Genomic DNA, 18,112 nt, shown 5'->3' with positions numbered 1-18,112 from the left:
CTGATTGCCACTTCACACCATGCCTGCCACCCCCCGTCCCTGGCACTGACTCTCCTGCTGCTGGGCCAGAGTACCCACAGCAGTTCCTCCCGTGGCTGCCAGCTCCCTGCCCTTGACCCTGACCCCGTGGCCATCGCCTGTCCACTCTCGTGTGCCTTTCTGTCGCTCTGCCCCACGCAGGCACCCAGTCTTCAGGCCTGTCCTGGAAGCACTGCTGCAGGTAACTGAGTGTCCCTCCCGGATCTGATTTCAATCTCCCCACACTCTGAGTCCTTCCCGCCCGGTCCATGCGGCCCCACGGCCAATAATGTCATACCTTGTCTTGTCACCTTCTTGCTGCCCTGCCCTCGGATCCTCATGAAGAGCCTCCTCTCCACAGCCCAGATTTAAACGTTCATGGCTGTACTCAGCTCTTGTGCCCTCGATTCCCCTGTACCCAGCTCGCCCTGTATTATACTTGCCCGGGTTCAACCTGCCGCCACACCTGTGTCTGTGCCTGGATTCCCCCCCATGCCCCCCCTGCAATGATGCTGCCAGCCTCAAGGGAGCCTGAGGGCAGCTGGCAGTCCTGCTGGGCTTCCCTGGCCTGGCAATCCTCACACTCAGCAGGGACCCACCCCACAGCTCTGGGCCCAGCAGGCCGGGGGCAGAGTCCATGAAAAGGCTTGACTGACAAGCCCCATGCAGCACCCCTTATCGCTGTTCTGGGAGCCACTCTTTGAGACCCCTGCCTCCTCCTCATCTCACCGTTGCTCCCCACCTTCACCCGGCCAAAGGCTGCCTACCGCCTCAGGACAGTGGACGCGCTCAGAGCTCGTGGGCTCCCACCTCCCACAACCCCGCCCCACACTCGGCCTCGGCTTCCCGCACAAACTGACCACGCGCGTCCTGGACTGAGCGCCAGAGCCTGCCAGCCACCTTCTCTAGGACGCTCCTTCAGCAGTCCCTGTCTGCACAGCCACATCGGCAGCAAACACGCGTGCCTGCTCTCTTCTTGAAAACAACTCAGCTCCATCAAGCCCACACTTTTCAGCTACTGCTGAGATTTTCTTTACACAAAGACTCAAGAGCTGTCCCACCCGCCAACCCTTTCCTCCTGTAACCATGCAGAAGTCGGCTGCGGCGGAGTGCCCCGGTCCTGAGTGCGGACCCACTCCGTCAAAGCACTCAGTCCCGGGAAGAAAAACTTAGCAGCCCGCCACCCCCCACCCCAAGGAGAAAGAATCTGATGCCCAACAACAGAAACTGGTTTTGCCTGTTTCTGAGCTTATATAAACGGAGTCCTACGGAATGTACTCCTTCTTTTACTCACATTAGGTCTGTGCTGTTCTTCCACATTGTTGTGAACAGTTGTGGTTTGGTCATTCCGGACTTCACGTAAATATCCCACAGTTTATTACCGGCCGTACTTCTGAAGGGCATCTGGGCAGTTCAGTTTGGGGTTATATAATGTAGCGTCACTGGAGCCATTCTTATACACGTATTTTGGCAAATATACGTACGTATTTCTGCTGGGGTGCAGCTACAGAGGAACAGGATTTGGTACATAATAAGGTATTTCTGGAAGACACTGCTTCCATGTGCTGAGGCTCTGGCCTCCACCCTCCATGCAAACTTCTTGAACACACTGTGAATGCTCACTTCTCAGCCCCTATTGTCCTGACATATGAACAGCATCTGGCACTATTCATCATTCTCTCTCCCTTGAAACACTCTCTTGATTTGGCCTCGGAAACACCACACTTGCCTAGTTTGCTCCCTGCATCTCCAGCGGCTTCCCCTGACCTTCAGTGGCTACAATCTCCTGCAGTCTCTGAACTCTCAACCTGGCCCAGGACTCAGTTCTTCAGTGCTTTCTTTTCTCTAGCTACACTCACTCCCTGGGTGACACCACCCAGTCTCACCACCTCAAGTACCACCTGAATGGTGATGGCTCGCTCAGCTCAGACCTCGCCCCTCAACTCAAGGCCCAAAGATTCAACTGCATACTTAGCAGACATCTCAGGACCTGAGGAAGAACAAACATCTCATCATCCCTTCCCAAGTCTCCCCACTGCGGTCGTCGATGCCTCCATCCTCTGGTCCTCAGAACACAATCTGTACAGCCCCGCTGTCTCTCTCTCTCTGCCTCAAATCCCAACATCCCCCTTGGGTCTTCTCTCCAGCACTACCTCCCAGGAAAATGGCCTCCATATAATGATACTGATCTGCGTTTAACTAGTGTTTGGGAGTGCTTAAAATTTATGACAAGGGATATCTCAATAGTAAGCAAGCTCTACTTTATTCAGGAGCAGAAAGAATTTTGGTAAATATCTCAGAGGGGCTAAAACTACAATGATACTTTTAGGAGTGGAATCAACTGAATTCTGGAACATACTTGCTATTTTTACCATACACTCTAACTTACTTTTATTTCACATATAATTGTGAAAAAATAAAACGAACTTAGAAAACTATGGCCCTGACTGATGGGAGGAGTAATCTGCAGAGGGGTGAGTGCTCGGTTGTTAAAGGGAAAGACTGTGAACCGTGAGTATCAGGGGCTGTGAAGGCCGGTGCGATCTTCAGAAGGGGCAAGAGTCCAATAAAGTAACCACTTGTAAGTTATTATGGTCTTTGCTTTTTCTGCTTCCAAAAAAAGTTGAAGGTCAACAAGAGCAAACTCATAATGAACCGTCCACTGTGGATAATTGGGAGATTCAGAGAAAGCTTGCTTGTGAAATTTGCTGACATCAAAGTAAAAAAGTCTTAACATTGATTGGAAGGCTTGTGCTAAGCACAGAATGATCAAGTATTTGCTGAATATTATGTTTAAAAAATCTAGGGGAAAAGATATATTAACTTTAGAGACAAGAGCACTTAGTCCAATGACAATCAGATGAAGAAGCTCAATTACACTGACCCTTAATGAGTTTGAGAGTTCAAAACAAGATATTATAAAAGAGAAGCTTTGCCATTTACAGACCAAGGTAACTTAAATCACTAGTACTCACTTCAATCCACACTTTCAAAGGCTCAGCAAATTCAGTGAGCATTTTACAAAAGGACTCTAATGATATAAAAGAACAAATTTTCCCAAGTCTCAAAAATCTCAGGATAGGGGCGCCTGGGTGGCTCAGTTGGTTAAGCGACTGCCTTCGGCTCAGGTCATGATCCCAGAGTCCCGGGATCAAGTCCCACATCGGGCTCCCAGCTCAGTGGGGAGGCTGCTTCTCCCTCTGACCCTCTCCCCTCTCATGCTGTTTCTCTCTCTCTCTCAAATAAATAAAATCTTCAAAAAAAAAAATCTCAGGATAAACTGTTAACTATTACACTCTGCTACATTAAGTGTACACCGTATTCTACTAAAATAAAAAATTATAAGCCACGTGAAAGTTTCAGGGTCTGCTAATTAAAAATTGGAAATACATGACCAAGATATTATCAAATAATCTATTTATAGGCATCTTGTTCCAATTAAATCAATAATCTGAAGCAAGGGGGGGAAAAGCCATTTTCAAATAGAATTCAAATATGATAAAAGATTTCCTTCAATAAATTTCTGAACTTAATTGGCTTAAATGGACCTAGGTGCTTCTATCTGTAAAAAAAAAAAGTTCAAGATGACATTACCACATCCTTGAGCTGTTTATTTATTCCCTGTCTCAAGCCTGATTTACAGGCGATAAAATGCAATCAAGACCCACACCAGCAGCAGGAATCATCTGCTAATGGAACTTCTAATTGAGAAGTGACCAGTGACATGAGGTAATTCTTTTATGTAGGATTGCTCTTGAAGACCTCTTTGCACTTTATCACAGTAAACAATCACTAACATATGCATTAAAGAAAATTTAAATACATTATGACCCAATAAATATCATAATCAATCAATACACAATTTTCTTCCCCTAAGGATTTAATGTACAGATACCACACTATTAGGGCTATACCGTCCATGCTAAGATCTGGGCAATTTTTAACATGTTGGTACAAAGTTTAACCATTTGTAATCACATAATAATCAGATGTTTTAGAAACTAGTATTTCCTTAGGAATTTCCAGAAAATGCAGAAAATTATGTAAGTAAAATCTTCAATACGTGGAACTAAATTATCTACCATCCTCCTATGACTAGAGTTTTGCTACTGGTTCTGCCTAACCTTTACTACTTTAAAGAGTTTTACTGAGATACAATTTACATAAACTTTATTTTGGGAGACAATTCTCCGTGGAATCTGGTACAGAGATACGTATTCTGAAGCAGAGGAGTAAGAGTGATCTATTATCTGCTCTGACTCCACAATGAAACCGCTTCCTCACAACATCTGCAGCTGGGAGCACGGCCATAAGCAGAGGGGAAAAATGAGTTTATCCTCACCAAACTTATGTAACTACTGGCCAGAAAACTTCAGTGAACCAGGACCGTCTAATCATCTTGTCTCTGTATTAATCAAGATTGGATAATTTATACATTCAAAAAGAAAATACAATACCAAATTTTAGTAAGATTTAACTCATGCAAATAAAATCACCTCCTCTGTTGTCTCTAACCGCACTGTGTGAGAAGCACTGAATTCAGGGGGACCCGGCCGGCTCAGTCAGTGGAGTGTGCCACTCTTCACCTCGGGGTCATGAGTTCAAGCCCCAAGCTGGGGGCAGAGATTACTTAAATAAATAAAAAATAAATACTTAAAAGATTTAATGGGGTATCTCAGTTTAGTCTAGCAAAATAAAGGCTCACCATTATTATTTTAAAGTTTAATTTTATTACTATTAATTTAGGAGATTCTTGGGCTCACCTTAGAAAGAACTAGTGCATCATTTCAAAGATTTTCATGAAATGGGTTATGAAACATATTCTTGTCCGGGAGGAGCTGAAGCTGAGTCACGGGGACCCCTGCCAGAGAGAGACGGTATCTCATGGAGAACGGACGCCAAAGCCAGCATGCGGCTTCAGGTGCAGAGACAGGTTATGTCTTTAAATGAATTAAAGTAGAACATGATCTGTTTGACAGTTATGTTAAAGGAATTTAACACCAGGCCAATGTCTGAAATTTGTCTCTGAAATAACAAGGAGAGCCTAAAGAAACATATGTACACAATGATGAGGTTAAGTTAGAGCCCATTTCTAAACTTAAGCAACACTTAAGAGTCTCTATTATTAAAGTAGCAACATTTGGAATCAGAACAAATGAATAATAATGGGCCTCCATCCGCGCATCTCAGATATACAAATAAAGGAGTATGATTTTTATACTGAGGACCTACCGGTTCCCTTCCACCACCCCTCTGCACTGTTAGGCCGGGGGCTCTATTACCATCTGTCATTAACAAATACACACACAATACTGACTACACAGGTAATCAAAACAATGCCACACTGGCATACGGCTAGACAGAGGTCAATGAAACAAAACTGAGAGTTCAGAAATAAACCCTTACATTCATGGTCAGCTGATTCTTGACAAGGGAACCAGGCCAGTCTTCCTAACAAATGGTGCTAGGACAACTGGACACCTACATGCAAAGGGATCAAGTGGGACCCCTGACTCACACCACCTACAAAAACTAACTCAAAATGATGTGTAACTGGAAAGAGAGGAGCTTATCTGGCCCCTGAAAACTTAAAAATAAAATAAAATCCTTAATCATACCATAAAAAAATTAGGTAAAAATGGATTAAAGACCTAAATATAAGAACTAAAACTATGAGACTCTTAGAAGAACACATACAGGTGTAAATCTGTGACCTTGGATTAAAACCGTGTGACCATGGTTTCTTAGATAAGACTGCAAAAGCTCAGGCAACAAAAGAAAGATAAATGCATTAAGACTTCATTAAAATTAAAAACTCTGGAGCTTCAAAGGCCACTATCAAGAAAGCGAAAGACAACCCACACAATGTGAGAAAATACTTGCAAATCATGATGAGGGTGATAAGGGATTTAAAACTAGACTATATAAAGGACTTAATATAAGACAACTCAATTTAGGAAATGGACAATGGACTTGAAGGGACCTTTCTGCACAGAAGACATGAAGCGCACAAAAAATGCCCAACATCGCTAGTCATCAGGGAAATCAAAAGCATAATGAGATACTATTTCACACCCACCAGGATGGTTCTAAGAAAATACACAAAAATAAAGAAAGTAAATAAAATAAAGAGATTAAACAGACAATCTTAAGTGTTGCCAAGGTGTGGCGAAACCGGAACCCTCAAACATTGCTGGCGGGACCGTAAAAGGTTGTAAACACTTTGACGGCAGAATCACCGGATGAGTCCGCACTTCCAATCCTTGGTACAGATTTCTCTCAGGTAAGAGAAACGCACACATATGTCCACACAAAACCTTGTGCAGATGGTCCCCGACTCAGGATTTTTCGACCTCACGATGGTGCGAAAGCGATACACACTCAGCAGAAACCGTGCTCCAAGTTCTGAATGTGGCTCTCTTCCCGGGCTAGCGATACGCGGTTTCGTGGTCTGATCCACCCCCCGTGATGCCGGGCGGGGGCCGCAGCTCCCAGCTGCCACGCGATCACGAGGGGCCACGGCCGATACACCGACAGCCGTCTGCACCCACACAGCCGGCCCGGCCCTCACTCTCAGGACAGCGTGCCGTGCATTCCAGGAGATATTCGACACTTTACTGTCAAATAGGCTTCGTGTTACAGGACTTTGCCCAACTGTGGGCTAGTGTGAGCGCTCTGAGCACACTTAAAGTGGGCTGGGCTACACTGTGATGTTTGCTAGGTTAGGTGTGTGAAATGCATTTTCAACATCTCATATTTTCAATTTACGATGGGTTTTTATCGGGATGTAACCCCATCCTAACTCAGGGAAGGTCGGTACACAAATGTTCATAGCAGCATTTACCATAATAGCCAAAAGGTGAGAACACCCAAATGTCCATCGATGGATGAATGCATAAACAAAATGTCTTATATCCACACAATGGAATATCATTCAGCTATAAAGAAGAAGTTCTGACACATGCTACGATGTTGAGGAACCCTGAAAACATTCTGTTAAGTCAAAGAAACCAGTCACAAAAGGCCATGAATTGTAGGCTCCGTTTCTATGAAATGTCCGGAACAGACAAATCCACAGAGACGGTCGATGAGTGGCGGCCCAGGGCTGGCGGGGAACAGCTGCCAATGTGCGAAGAGTTCTCCTGTCCAGGATGATGCAACCGCCCTGAAAGGAAACTGGTGATGGCTGCACACCTCCGTGAACATGTTAAAAACCACCGAACAGTACACTTTAAAAGGCTGAATTTTATGGAATGTGAATTATATTTCAAAAAAGCTGTTATCTATTCATTTTTTTAAAAGTCAGTGCATGATCTGCTTTGCAGACACTGATTTATAAGTTGCTTCTCAAATGGGCAACTCCAAGGTGAACAATGGCAGGTCTGTTTCATAGGTAGAGAGAACAGAGCTACAAATCTGATCTATAAGAAATTTTACTATACAGCTGAAAATGATGGTAGTTCTGATTAATTCTCACAGAAAATAATGATGATAGCAACATTAACTTCTTAATTATTTACTTAAGGATGACAGACTCATTAATCACAATTCCTACATACTGAGTCCGTGAATAGCACGCATTAGATTTACCCTTCGGCTTGACGTCACCGTAGGGGGCACCACTTCGTCCCTCACAGTCCCCATCCTCCCAACCTCATAGCAGGGGGTCACTGTTCACCTCTTGACCTTGATACACTTTCTTCCCTTCTAACACCCCGTCTTCTTTGATCTCCCTCCCCACACGGCCACTCCCTGCAGTCTCTCTGGATATGCCAAAGCACCAAGGGCTGAATCCTCAGGCTGGCTGTTCATCCTTCCATCAGCCAGGCACCCATGCCAGCAACAGCTCACCTTCTGACCTTCCTTACTCACCCAGTCTACACCAAGACCATCCCCTGGCCCACCTTCCTTGCTCATGACACCTGAAGCCAACACCTCCATGTGTGCTTCAGAGCCGCTCAACACGGCAGTCACAGGCCACCAATGGCCACTTACACCCAAACTGATTGAGAACTACATGGTACATGTAATTCCCTGAACTAGCCCCGTGCCGGCTAGACACCATGCCACGCCACGCAGACAGTTCTCTTGGAGCATGGCGGCTCACTAGTCCCTTGCTGTGTCTTTCCCAGCATGCTAAGTCATCCCTCTCACCTGGCTCTTTATCGACATTTTACCTGCACAAAGCTACGCTATCTTTGAAAACCAACCCACCTATTCTTTTCTGGAACATGTTCTTTCTTTGGGGATCCTCTCTCTCCTTCCCTTTAGAGTGAAGCCTTCTGAAAAGGCCACCGACACTCTTTTCTGCTCTTATACCTTCGCTCTTCTTCACCCCACAGCAAACTCATTTTTCTCAAACCACTCCACTGAAAACATCACCAGGGACAACCCCACACCCATCAGCTGATGAATGTGGTTGTCACAGAAGGGAACATGATTTGGTAAAACCAGAAGCGAAGTGTTGACACAGACGTGTACACCTCTGGTGATCCTTGGACACATGACGCCAGGTGAAGGAAGCCAGTCACTAAAGGCCACGTAGATGTGGTGCAATTACATGAAATGTCCAGAACAGGACACTCTATGGAGACTAAAGGTAAGTTAGCGCCTGCCTAGGGTCTGGGAAGGGGAAAGGAGAGCTGTTAACAGACACAGGAGATGAATGTTCCAAATGTGTCGGAGGTGACGGCTGCACAACTCTCACGACACTGGAACTATTGAACCGTACACTTGAAAAACATTCATTCATTCATTCCTTCGTTCACTCATTCATTCATTCAAGTGATCTCTACAGCCAACGTGGGGCTCAAACTCATGACCCCAAGATCAAGGGTTGCATGCTCCACCAACTGAGCCAGCCAGGCACCCTGAATCGCACATCAAGTGGGCAAATTTCAGGTATGTGAATCATATCTCAATAAAGCAGTTCTAAGAAAACACGCCAGGGAAAGAAAGACTTGTGGACACATCCCGTGGTCACTCTTCAGTCTCCACTGAGCTCACAGCATCACACTGAGGACCTACGCCAGTGTCCCAGACCCTTAACTCTTAATTCTTGAGTCTCACCCTCTAAAATCCATTCGCCCCATGTTGTCTCCTTACAAATGTAGTAAGTCTCAGCCATTGCTCAAAACAATGATTTTCCATGACCCACAGCATGGAGACCATGCGACACAAACATTCTTTATGATCTGTCTGTTGGCTTAGCCCTACAGCAGGGTCAGCAAACTGTCCTGGAAAGGGCCCCAGAGCACAGGCTTTATTTGGGCTTTGTTCAACTGCCGTTGTAGGGAAAGCAACCAGACAATGTAAATGATGATCCCTGCTGGAATTCTAATAAAACTTTTTTTTTTTTTAACTACAAAGAATAGGAGGCCAGAGGCTGTAGCTTGCTGCCCTCAGTTCCAGAATGTCACCTCCAGTCATACCTTTGACCTGCAGAAGCTGCACCAATTATGATTCTTGTGTTATAATCCAATCTGTCCCTCAAAATGCACTGGACAGTAAATATTCTGTATCGGGGATTCCTAACCCACTCTTAAATAGGGGAAACCAAAATGCATTCCCAGACTATCCAAAAACCCTAATGAACTTCCTCCAAATACCATGGAAAACATTTAACTATCTATAACAACACATTAACGATTTTTTAAAAAAATTTTATTTACTTATTTGAGAGAAAGAGAGAGAGAGAGAGAAGCAGACTCCTTGCTGAGTGGAGAGCCCAACATGGGGCTTGATCCCAGGACACTGAGATCACGACCTGAGCCAAGGGCAGGCACTCAATCGACTGAGCCACCCAGGCGCCCCTATTTAATAATAATCTTATTACTGGATATGCTGTGACCCTTTACAGATCCAGGTAGGTTCCATCTTTATTCTATGCTGCGAGATAGATCCCCAGTAATGAAAACAAGGAAGATATCTTCTGAACTGGAGCTGGTAGCTGGCTGAAGCCCCTGTGAGGAGCCAGCATCGCTGGTGGGGAGGACAGAAAGGTGTGCATCCTTCAGTTGAGGAGGGCTAGCAGGGAACCACTGAGCCCTGAGCACTGCGCTCTCTCCAGCACTCCCCTCAGCTCTCAGGATATTAAATCAGGCTTCTGATTCAGACAGTGGGTTTGGGGTAAACCTGTGTCCCTGTCACTAGAGTGACTATTTGTTAGCAAGAGTCTGAATACTTGGGGATCCTTGCACGCTGCCCCACATGCATCAGGTTTTCTCTATCCCAGAGTTATGATGAGTGGAACGAATCATTCATTCAAAGAAAAATCAGGAATCAGCTTTTCATTTCCCAGGGAAATGACCTAGATGATTTCCTACCTCATTTAGAACAGTTTATTTTTTTATTTTTTGAAGATTTTATTTACTTATCTGAGAGAGAGAAGAGAATGAGAGACAGAGAGCACAAAAGGGAAGAGGGTCAGAAGGAGAAGCAGACTCCCTGCTGAGCAGGGAGCCTGATGCGGGACTCGATCCCAGGACTCCAGGATCATGACCCATGCCGAAGGCAGTCGCTTAACCAACTGAGCAACCCAGGCGCCCTAGAACAGTTTAAGACCTAAGTCTCACTTACTGATGTTACTGGGATATTTACCAGCTGCATCCCACTAGGATTGGCAACTGTTGACGTGGAATTCGTTTCAAGTATAAAGATGCAAACAAAATAAAACGAAGTAACCCAGAAATATAACCTTGCATATAAATATTCCATTTAAAAATGTTAATAATCAATTAAAAAGAAAAAAACCACTAAATCCCTTTTTTGGACTGCATTTGAGCCACAGGGAAGCAGCCAGCCACCCTTGATTTAGATGGAGTCTCCCTGCCTGCCGTTCCCGCGCTGACGTCCTGACCCGCAGGGCGATGGCATTAGGGGGTGGGGCCTGTGGGATGTGGTCGGTGTCCTTACCAAAGGGCCCCCAGCAAGTGAGACACGTGGCATCCCGACCACGAGCTTCCAGCCCCCACAACTGTGAGGGACACAGGTCCGTGAGGTTCTGTTATGGCCGATGAAGGAGCTACAACAGGCTAGGACGGATCTAGTTTATCAGTTTCACCACTAAATAGGACACTTCCACGAGGCTACACACACCATTCATCAATTTTTTCCTTTCATTTACAGGAGTCTGTGTAGCTGGTCCGCAGGTACGTAGCATTCTGGTTACTAGAGCATTTCTATCATGTCATCCTTTTTTTTTTTTTAAAGATTTTATTTACTTATTTGAGAGAGAGAGAGAGTGAGCAGAGAGAGCATGAGCAGGGGGAGGAGCAGCAGGGGCAGAGGGAGAAGCAGACTCCCCGCTGAGCAGGGAGCCCGACACGGGGCTCAATCCCGAGGCTCCGGAATCATGACCGAGCCGAAGGCAGACGCGTCATGGACTGAGCCACCCGGGCGCCCCGATCGCGTCATCCTTAATGGCCGTTTTTCCTAGAGTTTGCATACAACATACAGAACACTTAGCCCACACCCAACAACTATGGTCTTCCACCCTGTAGCACTTTACACATTTACAGAGCCTTAAAAGAACCACTTGAACACTACGGACAAGAGCAACGGGGAGACTGACGCTATTTCCAAGGTGCGCTGACGGCAAGAGACATCCACCCAGAGACTTCGACAAACAGGGTTTTATAAGATATGTCCCCCAGGTTTTCCAAATGATTTACGCGTGTGACTACTGTGCATGCGACACGTAACGATGAAGTGTTAGTTATTATGTAAAAGAATACTGTTCAGACTTCACCAAAATTACTTTAGCAATTCTGAATAAACATCTTCAGTGACACAGAGCAACCACATAGAAAGGCAAAACTTCAACATCCTGTGGTCTGGGGTCCATTTCCATACAAAGTTACTTTACCTTTCCAAGCATCCTGCCCAGGAAATAGTAGTGTCTGGCAAAGGAATCTCCCACGAGCATCTGAGCGGCTGGGCTGGGGTACAGGAGCCCCTCATTAGTGGTCTTGAAGAACCCCTGGTTGGGGTTAAATCCTGACTTGAGCAGCTCATTCAGAAACTCTCTGAAAATCCCACCACCGTCGATGCCAGCTTCGTCCAGGCCATGGGCATTGAGTAAGTGCACACGGATCCGCTTTTTCAAATCAGGCTCTGTGAAAGCAAGGGGGTTAACGGGGAGGAGAAAGGATTTTAAAAGAAGGCAATAAAATAAGCTGGTATTACAGGAAGTTTTGGGAAGGGGAGCAAGAATATTAGAGATATTTTAATGCAGGACTCAAAAAAAAAAAATCAATGAGAGTAAAAACAGACGATGAGATGGACCCGTATTTCCCCCAAAGCTGACAACGGGAGAAAGAGAGAAAGAAGTTCATGTATCACACATGGAGGTGAGGGGAGACAGAGCGCTCAGGAGAGAATTAAGTTATCCCTCATATTCTAAAGGACGTGACACTCTAAAACACTCTAAACTACAAGGAGAGGAGAGAGGGAGTTAAGCACGTAAGAATACAAGGGGAACAGAAATTGTTACCAGGAAAGGCAAAAAATGAATAAAGGAGACATCAGTGCAACAACAGTAGAGAGTCCTGGAAAGAGGTGAATGATGCAGGAGAGTCAGAACCCAGAGTCTCCATTTTCATTTCAAAGTGTTATCTGGCTGAAAAAGGTGGAAGTCTTTTTGGTTATAGTGTGCCACAAAGATAAAAACAAAAAAAATTTGCAAAATTGCTTAATTATGCCTGGTATCTTAGAAAAACGTCCAGCCAGGTCCTCAAGAGGACAGTATGGCTGGGCTAACTCCCCTACAGCGATACAACAGACCCCAAATACAAGCCAATGAAAGGGATTCTGCCAAAAGTCAAAACCAGGTGGTCTTCACTGGACAGGCTCTATCAAGGCACAGGTTTGAAAAAGCAACTGGCACGTCCTTCCTCCTTTCCCCCCTGCATCCTGCGGGTGCTCTGAATCTCAGCAGGCGGGGAGGGGTGGAGGGGCGGGCCGCTGGGTGAGCGTGGTGGGTGCAGAGCGGCTCGGCCCAGGTGGGCACGTGGCACCAGTGCTCCAGGGCTCTCATGAGCGGCTGCCATCTTTCAGGCTTCCTGTGCGGCCACCCCAAACCTCCCAAGGGACAGGGGACCTTGAGAAAACACTCCAGAAAGGGGCTTAGCAGAATACACGTTTGCTAGAGCCTCCAACACGGCGGTGGGCGGGCGTCAGTACTTCTGAAGTCACAGAACCCGGCTGAGACTATTCTAGAACATGGCTCAAACAGGGCCAGGACGATTTACTGTATGGACTGAGATCTACACCACTGTGCCCAGCAGTACAGACCTCGTCTTCCGCTGAGCCGGCAGGGGAGAGGACAGAGGCTGTGTCGGGTGAGCTCCACACTAACGCCCACATCTCCCGCAGGACTGAGGCAAACAGATCTAAACCACCTGGTTTCAGCTTGCTCTTGTACTTTGTAAAGGAGTAACGACCACTGAGTATTTACCCCAAGCTAGAAATTACCTAGAATTTTACACACATTACTTTAAGTCCTTTAACAACTTTCTGGGTTAACAATTACCCCCTTCCGGAGGGGCTACATGGGTGGAGGGATGGAGGGCACTTGTGATGAGCACTGGGTGTTGTGTGGAGGTGCTGCGTCACTACATTCTACTCCTGAAACAAGTATTACACTGTACATTAACAAACTAGAATTTAAATAAAAACTTGAAGAAGAAAAAAAAAGAACTATCCTCATTCTGCAGTGAGAAAACCAAGTCAAAGGAAGGCTGAGTTATGTATCTACAGACCTATGGCTAACACTGGAAAGGGAATGCTATAATTTAGGTCTATTACCTACAAAGCACAGGCTTTTTATACTAAACCATATTCTCTTCTATTTTTAAAATTTAACTATAGTTACATGAAGAACATGCTTTTTACTGATTAGACTCCATGAATATGTTATTTGCATGTATTTTAATTAACAGGATTACAAAATACGTTCAATCTCAAGATCTAGGTAAAATGCCAAGAGAAAACTAAGCGGATAAATTATAGATGCAACACAAAAATACAGTGGATATTTCTCACCTTTATATACTCCTCTTAATACCAAGTTTTAAGGATGAACTTTAAGCATTTGTTTGTCATATGTAATATTTCTTAAACTGATGGTCAGCAGGTAGCAGATTCTGCAAAAATTCTAAGTGTACAAATGCTGTAAGCGGGAACTGCTCCACTGCGGCCCATGCTTTCCCACACTCATTCCACCCGCAGCACCAGCAAGGACAGCGGGAGTGTGTCAGCTTTTGCAGACTCAGTGGCCAGTCACAGAAGTCACCCCTCTAATTTGGCTAGAATTGAGATTCTGTGTTCCCTGAAGCTCATTTCTGTGAACGGTAATATACAACAGCAAAATAATATTTTCAGAATCAAATCTAGCCTGAGACACCTTGCCACTACTTGTTTCTAAGAACAAATTTAAAATATCTACTTATATACTAAGGTTTCAGTGGGGGGGGGGGACCTAAGTAAAATGTTACTTTGATTTTACCCTATTATAGTTTGTTCTTCAGGAAAACAATGTCATAAATCCTGCCTGTTAAATGAAACAAAATAAAACCAACTCACACACAAAAGCACAGACACGCAAGGCTCTCAGGAACCGACTACAGCACAGTTCAGAGTCAGCTCTAGCGGATTCTCATCCAAGCTAACGGATGATGATATCAAGAGCTACAGTAGTCCTAGGGCGCCTGGGTGGCTCAGTCGTTGGGCGTCTGCCTTCGGCTCAGGTCATGATCCCGGGGTCCTGGGATTGAGCCCCGCATCGGGCTCCCTGCTCCGCAGGAAGCCTGCTTCTCCCTCTCCCACTCCCCCTGCTTGTGTTCCCTCTCTCGCTGTGCCTCTCTCTGCCAAATAAATAAAATCTTTAAAAAAAAAAAAGAGCTATAGTAGTCCTGAGAGTAACTGTGATCGCTTCACCACGGTCGCACACTGGGGCAGGGTGGGGCAATGAGAGCTTGTGGAAGCTGGGGCTGGGGCTGGGACTGGCTCACCGGCACCTGCTGGGCTCCCCACCTCTCTGAGCTCCAGCAGCCAGCTTGATCATCCACAGGGCCAACACCCACACTCCAGAAAACTGGTCTGAGGGAAACAGCTGGCTCAGTCTTGGAGGTGTGAGTTCAAGCCCCACGTTGGGTGTGGAGATTATATAAATAAATAAAATCTTTAAAAAAAGAGAGACAGGAAGAAAACCATCCTGAGAAGACATGAATACGAGATGATGAGTGTCCATAAAGGCTGGATGCGCTGTGAGGATGAGACAGCACATGGAGCAGTCATATTAACTGATTATGTGTAAATGATCAGCCAACACAGCACCTCACACCAATTTTCCAGAAGTAAAGGCAACATTCTGAGATGATATTTAATTTTACTACTTTCCCTAGCAAAATACCAATTTTAACACATGGCTTAAAAAAAAAAATGTTTTTTTTATTTTTTTAAAATATTTTATTTTAATATTTTATTTATTTATTTGACAGAGAATGAGAGAGAGAGAACATGAGAGGGAGGAGGGTCAGAGGGAGAAGCAGACTCCCTGCTGAGCAGGGAGCCCGATGCGGGACTCGATCCCGGGACTCCAGGATTATGACCTGAGCCCAAAGCAGACGCTTAACGACTGAGCCACCCAGGGGCCCCTGGACAGTAATGTCTTTAGAAATCATCTACATGAGATAGTTTTAAAGTTAATTTAAAATTGCTGATACATACATATTCTCCTTTTGGGCTGAGGAGCTCATTCCAACTCTGGCACGTGGAGGAAGCAAGCCTGCACCAAGTGTGCGTACAGTCGGCTGTGCGCGAACGGCCGAGCCTGTCACTGCTCCCTCTCCTAAATCCCACGGCTTTATAAAACTCTCCGGCATCGACCACCCCTCCATTCTACTCTCAACACTTCTGAGTTGATGGCACATTTACCATCTTGTCTATCGACTGAGTCTTCCCCAGGTTCAACCACAGATCCAACATCTCCTGAGCACCAGCTAGCTGAGGGGGGCAATGGGCAAGGACCCCGTGTGGAGACACAACGCAGCCACTACAACAGCTGATGTATCGGGACCGGATCCCCACGGGGGGAGGCCCAGTTTGTTTCCAAAAGTACGTTGGGCTGGAAGTCAGAGTACCAGATTTTTGCCTCCTTCACAGAGAAGATTTAAAAACATGCTATGCTGGGCAAGAGCACGCTGGTGCAGTGGAGAGCGCACAGCCAGGGGTCAGGACTGAGCTGGTGGTGTCTTGCAGCCCAGATTCCATGACAAAACCACATCCTGTGAACATCAAACCCTCGCACACAAAACCCGGGACAGAGAAGGGGCCAGTGACTGATGCTCGCCGCCCTCTGTTATTCCCACAGTATAACACAATCAGCTCTTTAAGAAAAAAATGACTTGAAGTTTTGCTCCCCTAGAAGAGGCAACTGTTCTTTCATTTCTGACACCCTCCCATCACCTCCTAAAGCTGTGCTCCAGATCCTGCCAAGCTTCCATTGTTAATTCCCTGCACTGATCGAGCCCCAATTTCATGCAGTATCATGAATACCATCCTCTGAAGTTAAAATTATTAATATATAAATGGTAACACTACACATTTAACACTGGGTGTCAAATAGTCACATGAGACAAAACAGGTCGCTGAGCTCTAAATGTGATCCAAATCACTGTTTGAGCGTGACTCGCTCTGGTCACTGATGCACATGTCTGTCTATAGAGGGGTCTGGACTGCAGTGGGGTTTCTTCTGCTATGTTAAATATGGCTTAGGGTTTAGAATATATACATAAATAGATTATCATAATACCATAATAAAGAATGTCGATGGCTGCCCATCAACATTTTCAGAATTAAAAGCTGTCAACTAAATTTTAGATGCAGACATTTGTGGGTGGAGTTTCTTGCCTTAAAAAAAAAAAATCAGTATTTGAAAGGCTCCTGTTGGGATAATTATTTGTCAATGTTATTTGATAATATACATCTACCAAATCTGACATAGTACATTCCAGTGTTAAAAAGTCATTACGGAACAAGATGACGGACACTAATGTTTTAAGATTACCTTTTTCTAAAATAATCCCTCGCCTCCCCTGCCACATGCAGACACACAGAATTACATATACCATTTTCTGGGGAAAGTTTGTCATAAGCATCTTCGTAAATATAATTTCTTCTTATTGTGACATTAATTCCATCCAGAAATGGACCATCTCCTTGAACTTCTTGCTTATCTGCATAAATCAACCTCTGAAAGATCTAACAAACAGGGGAAGTTGTCAGGTTATCTGAAGCAACAGACTTCTTGTTAGAAATAGAAGCAACAAAAGGAAAAACTGCTAAATAAATCTTAACTTTTCTATCTCCATAAATCCTGAAGCAAATTTTAAAAGCCAAGGTATCAGATGTGGACTTTGTGCCTTCTCAGTAAATGTGTAATATTGCCCCTTTCCTCCATTTTATAACAAAATCTGTAACAAATTTTAAAAATCCCATGCTGTAGTATATTTTCAGTATTTTCTTTTGCAAACCCTTTAGAAAATCCCAGGTGGTAAAGAGAAAAGAACAGCTTTGTAAAGCTGTATATTAATATTAGTAAGAATAGCTCCCTAAACAATAAAATTCGAGTAATTTTTTTTGATGCTACAAATCCAGTAGAGGGAGCTCAGGAACGACGTAATGTCATGTTACATCTGTGCCTGTGTGCCTATGTGTCTTAACGAAGAAACACCAATAGCTTTAAAAGAAACTCACTCTTTTGCTCATCCTATAAAGAAAGTGGGCAGGACTAAAATGACCCTCTCAAAGCCACTACTTAAGAATAGAGCCTAGGAGTTTTTAGAAATTTGCTAAGTTGGTGAATACAAACAAAACATCTTAAATCTCAAAACAGATAAATGTAAACAAAGTTTTGTACGCTCATCAAAAGTCACCAGGCAGGAATTTAAGATACCTGCCATCACTCTTTTATAAAGTAGTATTTGCAATAAATAACTTCAACGTAATGTACAGAAGCGTATCTTTTAAAAAAAAATTGCATTTTCAAAAACAATGCAAAATTTACTAGACAAAAAGACCTTCTACTCCCACT

At 44.7% G+C, this 18,112-nt stretch overlaps 1 protein-coding gene across 1 annotated transcript in view; it reads right to left on the bottom strand.

The window, feature by feature from the left end:
- UBE3C (ubiquitin protein ligase E3C) overlaps window positions 1-18,112 on the bottom strand; it is a 115,911-nt gene that overhangs the window by 29,812 nt on the left and 67,987 nt on the right. Inside the window, exons 17-18 of the mRNA XM_028092403.2 lie at window positions 17,148-17,280; window positions 11,885-12,132 (exon numbers count right to left, since the gene is read on the bottom strand). Of these exons, the coding sequence (XP_027948204.1) occupies window positions 11,885-12,132; window positions 17,148-17,280 (381 nt within the window). The remainder of the gene's footprint in view (window positions 1-11,884; window positions 12,133-17,147; window positions 17,281-18,112) is intronic.

The sequence above is a fragment of the Eumetopias jubatus genome, unplaced genomic scaffold (assembly GCF_037043125.1).
Source record: "Eumetopias jubatus isolate StellerSeaLion01/CBP00866 unplaced genomic scaffold, mEumJub1_p1.0 scaffold_14, whole genome shotgun sequence".
Lineage (NCBI taxonomy): Eukaryota > Metazoa > Chordata > Mammalia > Carnivora > Otariidae > Eumetopias > Eumetopias jubatus.
Note: the sequence above shows the minus strand (reverse complement) of the source record. Positions and strands in the feature narration are given on the sequence as shown.